Below are 12685 nucleotides of genomic sequence, written 5' to 3'. Positions count from 1 at the left end.
AAGTTGAGCCATAGGCTCTTGTTAGGCTGATTAACCCATTTATATCTCTACTTTTGTTTGTAAAAAAAAAAACTTGAAAAAGAAAATTCTTGGACGTAATATTCTTAAAAATATTATCAAAATAAGCAACTTGTACAATAATTTGTACAAAGATGAATGGTCCAAATTTCTGCCTCATATAAAAAAGAAATTATTATCAAATTATTCTATTTACCGTTTTATATGTAAAAATTATAAAACATATAAATTTATCTTTTTTTTTTTGAAATACCTGAATTGAACCAAAGTCGCTAGAAGGTGAAGAAGAAGAAGCTCTCCTTATCTTTATGTAAGAAAAGAAGCATTTTCCACTTCCCAACGACAACAATGGTGGCGGGAACTGCAACCTTGAAGCTGAACCTCTCAGTTTTTTCTTCTTCAATGCTGAGTTTCAGCGCCTCCTCCTCTTCATTCCCATCAAACCCTTCTCTTCTTTCAATGCGAACCCCTTCTTCTTCTTCTACTACAACTCGATTTCTCAGTGAGTCTCTTCCTTCATTTCCACTTCCAATTATCCGTTCTTCTTGCACAAGTTTGTAACTTTTGTGTTTCTTTCAGGGATTTACGCCTTGACTAGCAACGACATCAAGGTGGGTATCAGCATCAAAGTCGATGGTTCTCCTTGGCGTGTCTTAGGTATGTTTTTTTTTACTGTGTCTAAGGTCTAAGATTACAATTTCAGCTTATGAATAACTCAAGTTGCTTCCTTTAGAGTTTCTTCATGTCAAACCCGGAAAAGGGGCAGCATTTGTGAGGACCAAAATGAAGAATTATATTACAGGGAACACAGTTGAGAAAACGTTTAGAGCTGGAAGCTCGGTAATGCATCCTAAACTGCAAGCCCTTTTGTTTATTCACTGCATTTCCTGGATTACTAGATTCATTGTATAAGTAGAGTAAACCTTCAGCTTTACTTTGCTTGCAAATTTCAAGTTTTCTGTCTCTAAAGTCTACTTGCATGACTAATTCACTTTGTTAGTTACCTTTTTCAAGATTACTGAGGATAATTGGGGGTATCAATTACATAGCAAGCTTTAGTGATATAGGAGTATATTCTCATTCATTAAGGTTAGGCTTGGTAGAGGCACGGTTTGCCCCATGTTCCCAAATTAGCTTCTTACCGCCTCTGCGGCTCATATTAACTCTGCAGATCTTGTGACTAAATTCTGAATCTGTATAGATGAAAGTATTTAAATCCGTGTTCTAATTCCATAATCAATCATATTCTTAAAAATTTGACGGTCATCTCTTATAATTGATATACATATGATTGAATACATTCACAATCTCTATTTAAAGTTGAGCCAAATGAATGAAGACATCTTTAAAGCTAATAACATGGATAACTAGTGGTAAAATTAATTTATTTTTCATTTACCTGGTGTGGGGCAGATAGAATCTAAACCCATACACAATCTGTCCTGCACTGGCAAACAACCCTAACCCGTCCCAAGTATCCTAGGGCGAAACAGACACAATTTGCCAAGCCTAATTGAGCTCTTTGCTAAGGGTGGACATGGTTTGACCCGGGTCAATTTTTTTGTTGAATCGAATTGAACTGTTTTAATTTTCTGAATTTTTGTTATTTTTTCCGAACAGGTTCATAACCTGTTTTGGTATGCAAACCGTGAACCGGTTTCGAACCTGTTCTGAACAGGTTTTCCAAATAAGATCTTTTGGTTTAGTTCAATTTTTAAACTGGTTTATAAAACCATTTGGTTCTCAAAACTGGTTCAGACAAATACAGTTCAGTTCGGTTAATTTGCACAGCTCAGTCTCTCTGCTGATGAGTGGATCAATCCACCATTATTATATAAGTACTGTGCAACTTGGTCTGAAGGGTTTCTGCTGTTTGTCTTATAAAATATGCGTACAAGAATGGCTGATGGTTCTCTCCATGCCCCTGGGTTTATTGGGCTGTATCCTTTATGTCATCCCACCGGGTTCAGACAAATATATTTATTCTGGGGTTTCCTTGTGAATCGCTAAGGCAATCAACTCGTGTCTAAGAGGTGTGAGTAGCAAAAGAGTCTACAATAATGGTATGACATGTGAAGCATTATAACTTATAAGAGTCCTGTCTCTCTAATTATATGTTGCTTCTAATTTCTGATCGAGGCTTACATTGTCTGGGTTTTTTTGTTTCCATTTTATCTGTTCTTTTCCTTTTGACAGATTGAGGAAGCAGATATAGTCAAGGAAACAAAGCAGTTCACATATAAAGATGGTGTTCAATTTGTCTTCATGGACTTGGTATTATCTGGAATCCATAACTATATAATCTAACTAATTATGGATATAATAATTTTTTTTTGGCGCTAGACATAATGTATGCCCACTAGTCCATCACTATAATGAAGAGTTATCCTTATTAGGTTTATATTCTCTTTTCCAATAACACTTTTCCTTTTAGTACTAGTAATTAGATAAATAAGAATTATGTACTGAGTTTTGTCGTAGCCTCTATGTTTAACTTGTGGTGTTTTAATTTTATCAGAATACTTATGAGGAGTTTCGAGTGGGTGAATCAGACGTTGGAGACAGAACAAAGTGGCTGAAAGAGGGAATGGACTGCAATTTACTGTTATGGAATGGAAAAGTAACCTTGTCAATCTCTCATAATTTATTACTGTTTTTTCACTATCTCAAACTTTTATTTTTGTAGACAAGTAATGATAAATCTCGTGAACTATGTTCTAGGACAAGAAGCGGCCTCAGGTTCTTGAAAATTCAAATTGATATAATTTTGATATTCATAAATAAGGGGGAAATAATTAATTGCAATATAATTTGTCCCAAGGAAGGAAGGAATGTGTTGATGCATAGTTGCTAATGTATAAAACTACTGTTTTGCAGATTCCATAGTTTTTATTTCATTTAGATGTCTTTAAATTTATGGGAAATATTTTTCTTATGTTACATGAGAAACCTTATCTTATGTTATACACCCATCGAAATCCGAGCCAGTATTTTTTTTTCTTTTTTTCTTTTTTTAATTGTGGGACCCACCCAATTATGTCTCTACATAAGACAATACTATCTCATGTAACATGAGAAAAACATTGCTCTAAATTTATATGGTTGTATCTCCTCTAATGGTACTATCACTTTTATACAAAGACTGCATGCTTTTCTGAAATTCTTAATGATCTGCTATGGTAAATACATGTTGTTGGCTCATATATTTTGATAAAATATACACCTTTTAAGTTTTTCTTTTTCCCAAATGGTGTTTTATCTAGACTGCTGTTGAATAGGTTAATTGGTTACTCCAAACATTGATCTTTTCCAAGGTGTGTTCTTGTAATAGTTAATGGTTTCAAGTGTGCTTGCATAGTGAATGGGATTCTTGCTTATGCATAGATTGGTAGGCACAAGGCTTCTTTAAATTGAGTTTGTCTCTAAAATGAGTAAGGGTGTATCTATCCTTAATTTAATTTTAAGTGCATCGCGATCTTAATGCCCTAAAATGTATTCTTGCTCACTTTAGACACAAACTCATTGAAGAGGTGCTTTTTCCGATTGGCAGTATGGTATTATAAAGTATAACATTGGACAGTTACAGCTATTGATCTTGTTTAGCAATTTTTCTCTTGATATTTTCAGGTTATTGATATTGATCTCCCTGTCACAGTCAAGCTTAAAGTAGTTGATGTGGATCCCGGACTTAAGGGCGACACGACCCAAGGTGATGCCATTTTGTTTATACTGCGAATCTCTATTTGACCAAACTGCCAACCATATATGGAGCCCAGAAAGTTCACTATTACACTAAAATGATCAAATCATGTGCTAGATGATGATTCCCATTATGATCTTTCTAGATCTTTTGAGGGATGATGAAATCGTGACTAGGATTTCCCTTCTTGCCTATTTATCCTATTATGGTTTTTACTCTTTGGTCTCCTACTTTATACTGTCATTTTTTTTTCTTTCATTCCCTTGTTTAACTTATTGAGCCTCTGAAGATGAAATTTGATTGACAGGTGGATCAAAGCCAGCAACACTTGACACTGGGGCTGTTGTCAATGTTCCGCTCTTTGTAAATGTAGGAGACGAAATAAATGTTGATACAAGAACTGGGCAGTACATGAGTCGGGCTTAAAATTCCACCTCAAAGTTTTGTAGTTGAAATCCAAAGAATTGTTATTTCTTTTGGGTTTTTTTTTTTTTTTTTTTCAATTTTGAGAAAATCTTACCAATGCAGATGGATTAAGTTCATAACATGCCAGCTTATGTAATATTAACCTTAGCAAATTGGCTATGTGCATAATAACATCGAGTTAAAATCGTGCTGTATTTTATTTGCAAAACTGAAGCTCTTGCAGTATTGTTCTTCAGCATGATCTTAGTACATAAAATTTTGGTCTCATCAGAAGGCCAGCGATTATGTAACCCTTTTCATTTTTAAGTAAAAAGTGGAATTTAGCCTTTGTTCCTGTGTTCCTCGGGATGAAGAGAAGGAAAGAATTAACCAATACAATTTGTGCATGGTAGTCAACCAAAAAACCAAATCAATGCACCTTAACATAACATTGAACACAACTTGGTCTTGGCCTCTAAGATAAAATTCCTAGCTTCTCATCTGAATACTCCAATCATAGCTTGCTCCTTTCTTCCCGTTCCCAAACCTTATTACCATTTACACGAAATTCTTCATTCACTTAGTGGTATATTATAATTGAATTTCAATGTCAGAATCTCTAATCTGGCTTGTGCTGACTAACTCCCCTTGGTTAGCTTACAGTTCCTCCCTCTTCATAACATTTACACAGCAGAGGTTCCCTTCTGGGAAGAAGACCTTGCTTCAGTGCAGCACCAAACATCTTGGAAGCACAAGATAATCTCCCTTGTGCATTGAGTTCTTTGATTAACACGTCATAATAAATTCTATTGGGAATTCCTCCATTTGCACTCAAAAGGAGCAAAGTTGACACTGCCTCATCCACTCTTCCCGTAGCACAAAGGCCTTGAATCACTTCAGCAAAGGTAATTGGTTCAGGAGAATAGCCCAATCTAACCATATAATTCAAATTTGCCAAAGCCTCCTCAAACTTCTTTCCCACACACAGTGCCTGGACCATCACCTCAAGTGTCCTATGGTCAACCACTGAATCCCTCTCTTTCATTTTCTCAAACACTTCAACTGCATCTTGAAGCAGACCTCTTTCCTTCCATGACCTTTTACACAAACGTCTCACCAGAGTCCCCATCATCCTCACCTCCACTTCAAACCCAAGTCTCACCATTTCCTTGTAAATCCAAAGGGCTGCTAGAACCTCATTCCATTTTAACAACCCATGTAACACAGTGTTGTAAGTAATACAATCAGGAACACACTCATGCTTCTTCATCAGGTTCAAAACAGCAACACCCTCCATTGATCTCCCCTCCCTAGAATATCCTTGAATCAAAGTGTTGAAGGTGACCACATTGGGTATCAATCCCATTCCAACAGCTTCATTGAGCAACTCCATTGCTTCATCTGAACGACCCACTTTACATAACCCATCCATTACAGCATTATAAGAATAAACATCAGGCTCCAACAAGGTTTCCTTCATACCCATCAACATCTCCAATGCTTCTTCCACCTTCCCCACATAACACAACCCCTTCATCAAGCAGTTTTGTGCTTTAACACTGGGCTTGCAACCCATTGTGCCCATGAGCTCAAAAACCTCCAAAGCCTTCTTCACTCTCCCCCTTTTGCAAAGGGAATTTATGAGAACAGTGATGGTTGCATCATTTGGTAGAAACCCTTTTTCCAGGATTGTGTCCAAAGCTCTTTTAGCTTCATCCATATCATTTTTCTCACAGTAGCACCTTATCATGATGGAGTAGGTGCAACAATCTGGCACAAGTTGAAAAGATGGTAACTTTTTGAAGATCCTGAGACAAACATCAGGCTCTTGTGCAATGACTAGAGCCATGAGAAGGTGATTGAAATCTGATATAGTTTGAAATTCAGCATCTTTCTCTAGGTTTTGTAGCATCTCAGTTTTTCTGTTGGAAGAGGATAATGCTTTAATCCTGTTGACAAGACCTTTGACTCGAAATCTAGTGGTTTTATCCTTAAAATTCAGGTCATTTGTTGTCTTTTTTATGGATACTTGTTCATCTGAAGGGTTAATAGAAGAGAAAGAGAGTGTCCTTAGACCAGTTAGCTTACTAGGTCGGATATTAATGTTATTATCATTGTTGCTTTTGGTGGCAAAGTTGGTGAAAAGAGAGGTATTTAGTGAACAAGGTTGAAAAACTTGGTAGCATGTGGGAATGGTAGAAGCCATGATTATGAGCTCTGGTCTCTGAAAGATGAAGAGTTTCTTCTTGTCTGTGTCTTAAGGTGGATTTGGCATTTCATTTGCTGATATACACACTGGATTGCAATAATGCCAATCAATGATGGGAAATGACGTCGTTTCATATTTGTCACTAAACTTATTTTCACGACGTAACAATATTAATTTGGTTTATTTTGGAAAATACAAATCCGAGAATAATATTTCTCGTATAGTATTATCTCTTATACATATATAAAAATATGTGAATTTATGTTTTTTTTTTCTCTTTTCTCATCACATGATCTCATATATATGAGTCTCACATATTTTTATGTGTGTATTATTTTCTATAAACTATGAAAAATATTAATCTCTACAAATATTACAAGAAAGTAATATTTTTTTAATGTGTAAGGCAATATTACGAACATGAGTCAACTAACCACCAAGTAAATTAATTTGAAGGGGTTGTTTTAGTTTAATTAGTGATCTTGAATCTATGCAGATGTGATAAAAATTTGTTAAAGAGAATTTTGTTGTCCTATCCGCTCGACTAAATTAATTAATTAATCTATGAATAAGTAAAAAAATCTCGAAAAAATAAACAAATAATTTATGGATGAGTTTGCATAAAAATTAATGTTCGGGCACTTGAGCAGGGGAAGATGATTTTAATGACTATCTTAAAATTTCAAATTATAAAATGAAAATACTTTAAAATGCAAAGGTATATTATACCTTGTGTTAAAATTTGAGAGCAATAAGAGTCAAACTCTCTTCTTCTTCTTTTGGTAGGCTAAGAGTCAAACTCTTAACCGTCAATAATCAATTATCTTAAAGTTTAATGTATTAAGTGAGTGTACATTAAAAATTGTATTTCTCTCGAAAGAAAATTATAAGCATAAATAAGTTTTATAGACTTGGTGGGCCTAATTGAAATGTAAGTTCCTCGGCAACATGTTTATTTTGCTGATGAGCTCTTCTTTCATATTCATATTAATTATAACCAGTGATAAACCGCACGTTCAGCACGTGCCTCAAACATTTCATATAAAATAAATATGAATAGTGCCTTCCTACTACAAACATCACTAAAAATGATGTTATATGTGCAAAAATCATGACTCAAAATATAATTAGCACAAGTGTCCAAATTTATTTACCTATATATTTGAAAAAGACTCTTAATCACGATTTGCATAAGTTGTCTTCGTGCATTTTCATTGTGCTATGAGGACTTTACACATAGTATAATAGAGATTCCAATATCATATAAAACTTTTAAAAATTTAGTAACAAAAAAATATATTATAATAACGTGATACATAATAGATAGATAATACATAATGGGAAAAACTTGGACATTGATCAGAACCGTAGTGAATTGCTGAAGGCCTTGCAAAACAGTAGGTCCTTAGCATCATCTGGGACATTATTTTTTCTTCCTCTTCTCTTCTTGCCAAGAATAGGTTTAAGCAATTTCTTTAACAACTTGTGAAATCCTGATCCATGACCACGATGAGGATGTCCATGCATCACATGAGTCACCATTGGTATTGGAGCCATGTTAAAGAGTCGTGACTGGGACCTTGGTAACCCTGGTTCTGAAAGGCTTCGCCCCAGCATGGCTCTATTCAGCTGTGCCATATGTGCCTCAAAGGACATCCTCTCAAACTCATCCAATAGAGTGCTCTCTTTGTCTCCAAATCTTGTTTGAATCACTGACATTTCCACCACTGGTTATTGTTTTACACAAGTTGTTGTCACAATATCATTTTCACTATCTTTATATAGTTGAGGTTTGAGGAATGTAACATTGGAGGCTTAAAGGGTTCAATTTTTACTCATATATAGTACCACTTTCTCTATCCTTTTGTTAACTTTAAGATTCGGGGAGGAGTCCTTATCTAAACAAAGTATCAGGTTCATCATTTTTCTGTCATATTTCGAAAACAATATTTTCAGTGAGGTTATAATTCATGTTTGGTATTTGATTTTAATTTATCTTGTTCTAGTGTAATTACTAATTAGGCATCTAGATTAAAAATTTTAAACTTTATTTATTTACTTTTGGCCCACTGCTTATTGCGAAATTTAAATTGCGTAGACAAAGTTAGTGGGATATGTTCAGGATTAATACAATTGTGATCCGGAAGCTACAATATGCAACACTTTATTCTTTCTTGCTTGAAGGAACTTATGTTTCGTCCTGCATGTTTCTTTTTAGGAAGCTTATGTGCCATATAAGTTTCATAAAAGAACATGAATAATGATTTGATTCCGATATTCCATTTAAGGTTTATTTTCTCCCTTCTATCGTAAAAAAGTAAAATGGCCTCTCGAGCTTTGTTTAAGTGGTAGCTCTAGTCCCTATCGAAGAGCTGGGATCATTATTGTCAAAAATTAACTTAAAAACGGTAGAAACGCATAGGGGTGAAAGTGGACTCGTCTGGCCCAAATTTTGCCCCGAAAAGTTCAAGTCTACACAAAAAAAATTCAATTTGACCTGACCCAAGCCTAGTATGAGTTTAATTGTTAGCCTGACTTGGCCCGTTTATAAAAAAACAAATAGTCTGGCCTAACCCGTTAGCCTGTTAACTTTTAACTTCCAAGCATAATCATGAATCAACTTTACAAAATACTCAAATTCTGTTGCTAAACCAAAACTTATAATTTCAATATCCAAACAGAATCATGAATCACAACAAAACTCATACAATTTGCATTTAAGTCACTTTCAAAAGCAAAATGTTAAAACTAAATAACATATATTTTATCAGATTCAACAAATAAATCCATACTATGTAAATTAAAATAACTACATGAATCCAACAAACACACCATGATGCTTGTAGTAAGTATAACCTCTCCCAAAAATCTTTTAATATATTCATATACACAATCTAATATGCTGAGATGTTGATTTCTCCTACATAAGAAATAAAGTTAGATTTCTATTAAAATATAATCGAATATAATTAAGTTATAAATAATTGCAATTGATTAAATTTATATCTCTTATTTTTTCTTAAAGGTATACTTATTCTATTTTATTTTATTTAAAATAAATAATACAATATAAGCCGGCATGTAGGCTTATAGGCCAGGCCTTATGAAAGTTGGCCTACGGCTTTTTTATTACACAAGCTTTTTCAAGGCTCTAGCCCGGCCTATTTTACGAAATATATTAGATCAGGTTTGGCCTGTCGTAGGCCGAGCTGTAGGCCCCTGTAGGCCGACCCGACCTAGTTTCACCCCTAAACGCAGTTTAAAGCGTGTCAAAACACAAGTAAAAACGGATAGAAACGCCGCGTAGAAACGTAAAAATGATAAAAATGTAAGTTTTTGTGTTTTTACTTAAACTCAATATTTTTCAATATTTTTTTTAAACTCAATTTTCTCTTTTTGTATTTTTAGACTTATGTCTTATATAATTATGTGACTTATATCTTTTAAATATGAAGTTATTATATAATTATGTGACTTATATCTTTTAAATATGAAGTTATTCATTAAATTTTGAGTGGTGACTTATGTGATATATATATATATATATATATATATATATATATATATATATATATATATATATATATATATATATAAGATTTGCTTTTTCTGCAGTTACTGCAGATAAGTTATTTGAAATAAGCCCAATACGACGACGTCATTTTGGGACGAAAATCATTGTGTTTTTGTAATTTTAATTTATTTCAGGGTTATTATAGTCTTTATAATTATAATTTTTTAATATTTTAATCCCAAAACGATGTCGTTTTGAGAGTAAATGCAGATAATTTATCTGCAGTAAGTGCAGAAATATTTTTCTGATATATATAAAATTTTGTATCTTGACCTTAAGTAGTAGAAACTTTACGTTTCGCGTTATTTTTACGATTTATGTTTCTACCATCCACTTTTGTGTCTTAATTATGTTATTAAATTCATATACTATTTTTCTGAAGCTTAACAATGTCTTCCTGCTCGCCTAAACCAACCCTCAAATAACAATTAAACAACAAAATGGCCCAACCAAAAGTTCATACAGAAACCAAACTTAACTGAGACGAATTATAACATCAAACAAAAAGGAATCCGAGGCATAACTAATTTAAAACATCTTAAAATCATATTCTAAAAAATGAAATATTAAAACCATCAAGCACATAAATTGATTGGGTAATTTATTATATATATATATATATATATATATATATATATATATACACCTGCCCTGGAGAGGTTATATTTACAACCCAAAAAACTTTCAAACTCTGACAACCTTTTAACTATCGTTAGATTAATCTTTTCATCAATGGTTCAAAATACTCCAATATAATACTCCAACCACGTTCTATCTCACGTCTATGCAGGTCTACGAGTCTCTTCCTCTCCTCTCCCTCTCCCTTGAAAAACAAAAAGAACGTTGAAATCCGGTAAAAGATTTACTGTAGGGCAACAGTTCCAGGGCGGTATCGATGAGGCTTCTTAACTCCACCGGTTGTTGGAGCAGATTTTCTTGCAGCCTGGAAAGTACAATGTTAATCGATATAAAAAAAATAAAACAAAAGAAAAAAGCACAGACAAATTTTAGGTGTTTTACACAAAGTACGACCGGTCATACTTTGTGTAAAATTAAAAAGTTTTTTTTTTTTCTCTCTCCAGTCACATCGCTGACGTGTAAAGTGAAAAAAAATAACTTTTCAGAATTACACATAGTACGACTGGTCGTACTCTGTGTAAATCACTAAAAACACAACTTGTATCATTTTGAATGACACACACTAAACCCTTGTTTTATAATGGAAAAACAGAAAAAGGACGTTGCATTTCGATAGGCAATATATCAAGGAAAGTAACATGGACGAAGAAGAATCTTCCATCTATTTCGAAGGATTTTTTCTACGGAAAATGAAGGATGCAATGCTGACAAGAAGAAATGCAGCCTATTATGTTCTCGAGAGGCAAATATTTGTGAGTAAAGCCTTCTAATTTGCCCGATATAGAGATCGTTGACAAGAAATTAGTTTAGTAGGTCTTGTCAAGGAAAAAACTTTCGATGCTACTGCTGCACCGTACATCACTTATAAAATAAGAAAAAAATTGGATTTGCAAGGAATTATGAGAAAAGACTTGGATTCAAATGGTATTAAATTTTTCCTATTTAGGAAAATGTTGTACCCAAAGTAGTACAGAAGAAAATTCCCTTGCCAAGAGTAGCAATGGCTAGTAGCAGATTGATGGCAAAGGGTATTGTTGTCATAAAATTATTAAATATGTTTAATTGATTTAATGTTAAAGTATAAGAGGGTTTGTTGACTCAATTCAAAGTATAAGGTGGTTTTTTGAAAACACATATAAGTTTGAGGTGGTTCTGTATGATTTAGCCTATCCAAAATAAATTAAGGGATATTATTCGTTTACAAATTGTTTTTGCAAATTACACTAAGTACAATCGGTCGTACACTACATGATTAAAGTATGACCGGTCGTACTTAGTGTAGTTTGTAAACAAAAAGTTTGTAAATATAACATGCCCCTATATATATATAATCATTTCTAAAGTTGTTGTACGTGCAGCAATGACAGATGTATGGTTATGATTTTCCACATTTAATGCGTTCACATTTTGTATAGTTATGATTCCCTACATTAAATGCTTTAATCTATATATATGGAAACTAATAGTAATATAAAATGGGTTTTTCATTTTTTCTGCAGCCACTTTACATGTAGTAGTGACAAATTTTTCCTATATATAAGTTAAAACATTTAATGTAGGAAATAATAACCATACAAAAGATGAAAGCATTAAATGTGAGGAATCATAACCTTACCCCTGTTATTGTTGTACGTACAACAACTTTAGATATGATTTTACCATATAAAATATATATAGATATTACATATCCTCAATTTATTCTTTCATGAGTTATTAAAAAATTAAGTTTTTTTTTGGAGACTAAAAAAATTAAGTTGATCCAAATTATGATCTAATAAATTATATAGTTTTAATTTTACCCAAAAAAAAAAATAGTTGTAAATGATTCTTCAAATTAATGTAGTGTTTTATTAGCCTCCTCTTACAGGAAAAGAGATATCTCCTCCACTGCACCAGACACAAATCAAATCCCACTTGAAAAAAATAAAAATAAAAAATCAAATAGACCCTACACCATTTTTAAGTCAGCTACAAAAATCTCTTATTTTCATTTTCAACCGGAAAATAATAAAGCCCATTAATGTATTATTGAGTCTAATATCTAATTGATTTGTGAAATTTGTATAAAATAATCTTTTATCAATAGACTGAGGATGAATAATTACACCTTTATTTATTTTTTATTATATTTCTAAAGAGA

At 33.1% G+C, this 12685-nt stretch overlaps 2 protein-coding genes across 2 annotated transcripts; one reads left to right on the top strand and one right to left on the bottom strand.

The window, feature by feature from the left end:
* Positions 1 to 281: 281 nt before the first annotated feature.
* Positions 282 to 4353, top strand: LOC133295133 (uncharacterized). The gene is made up of 7 exons (XM_061493933.1): positions 282 to 520; positions 598 to 675; positions 752 to 858; positions 2215 to 2292; positions 2537 to 2638; positions 3646 to 3727; positions 4026 to 4353. Exons 1-7 carry the CDS (start codon positions 367 to 369, stop codon positions 4142 to 4144), a joined length of 720 nt encoding a protein of 239 aa, XP_061349917.1. The 5' UTR covers positions 282 to 366; the 3' UTR covers positions 4145 to 4353.
* A 284-nt stretch (positions 4354 to 4637) lies between these two features.
* LOC133295066 (pentatricopeptide repeat-containing protein At5g64320, mitochondrial-like) lies at positions 4638 to 6329 on the bottom strand. Its single transcript, XM_061493854.1, has one exon. It carries the CDS (start codon positions 6327 to 6329, stop codon positions 4776 to 4778), a length of 1554 nt encoding a protein of 517 aa, XP_061349838.1. The 3' UTR covers positions 4638 to 4775.
* Positions 6330 to 12685: the final 6356 nt, after the last annotated feature.

This window comes from Gastrolobium bilobum, unplaced genomic scaffold (genome assembly GCF_033153095.1).
Source record: "Gastrolobium bilobum isolate Gb01-03AN ecotype WA unplaced genomic scaffold, APGP_CSIRO_Gbil_v1 utg10722, whole genome shotgun sequence".
Lineage (NCBI taxonomy): Eukaryota > Viridiplantae > Streptophyta > Magnoliopsida > Fabales > Fabaceae > Gastrolobium > Gastrolobium bilobum.
The sequence above is the reverse complement of the archived record's forward strand: the minus strand, read 5'-3'. Positions and strand labels throughout refer to the sequence as shown.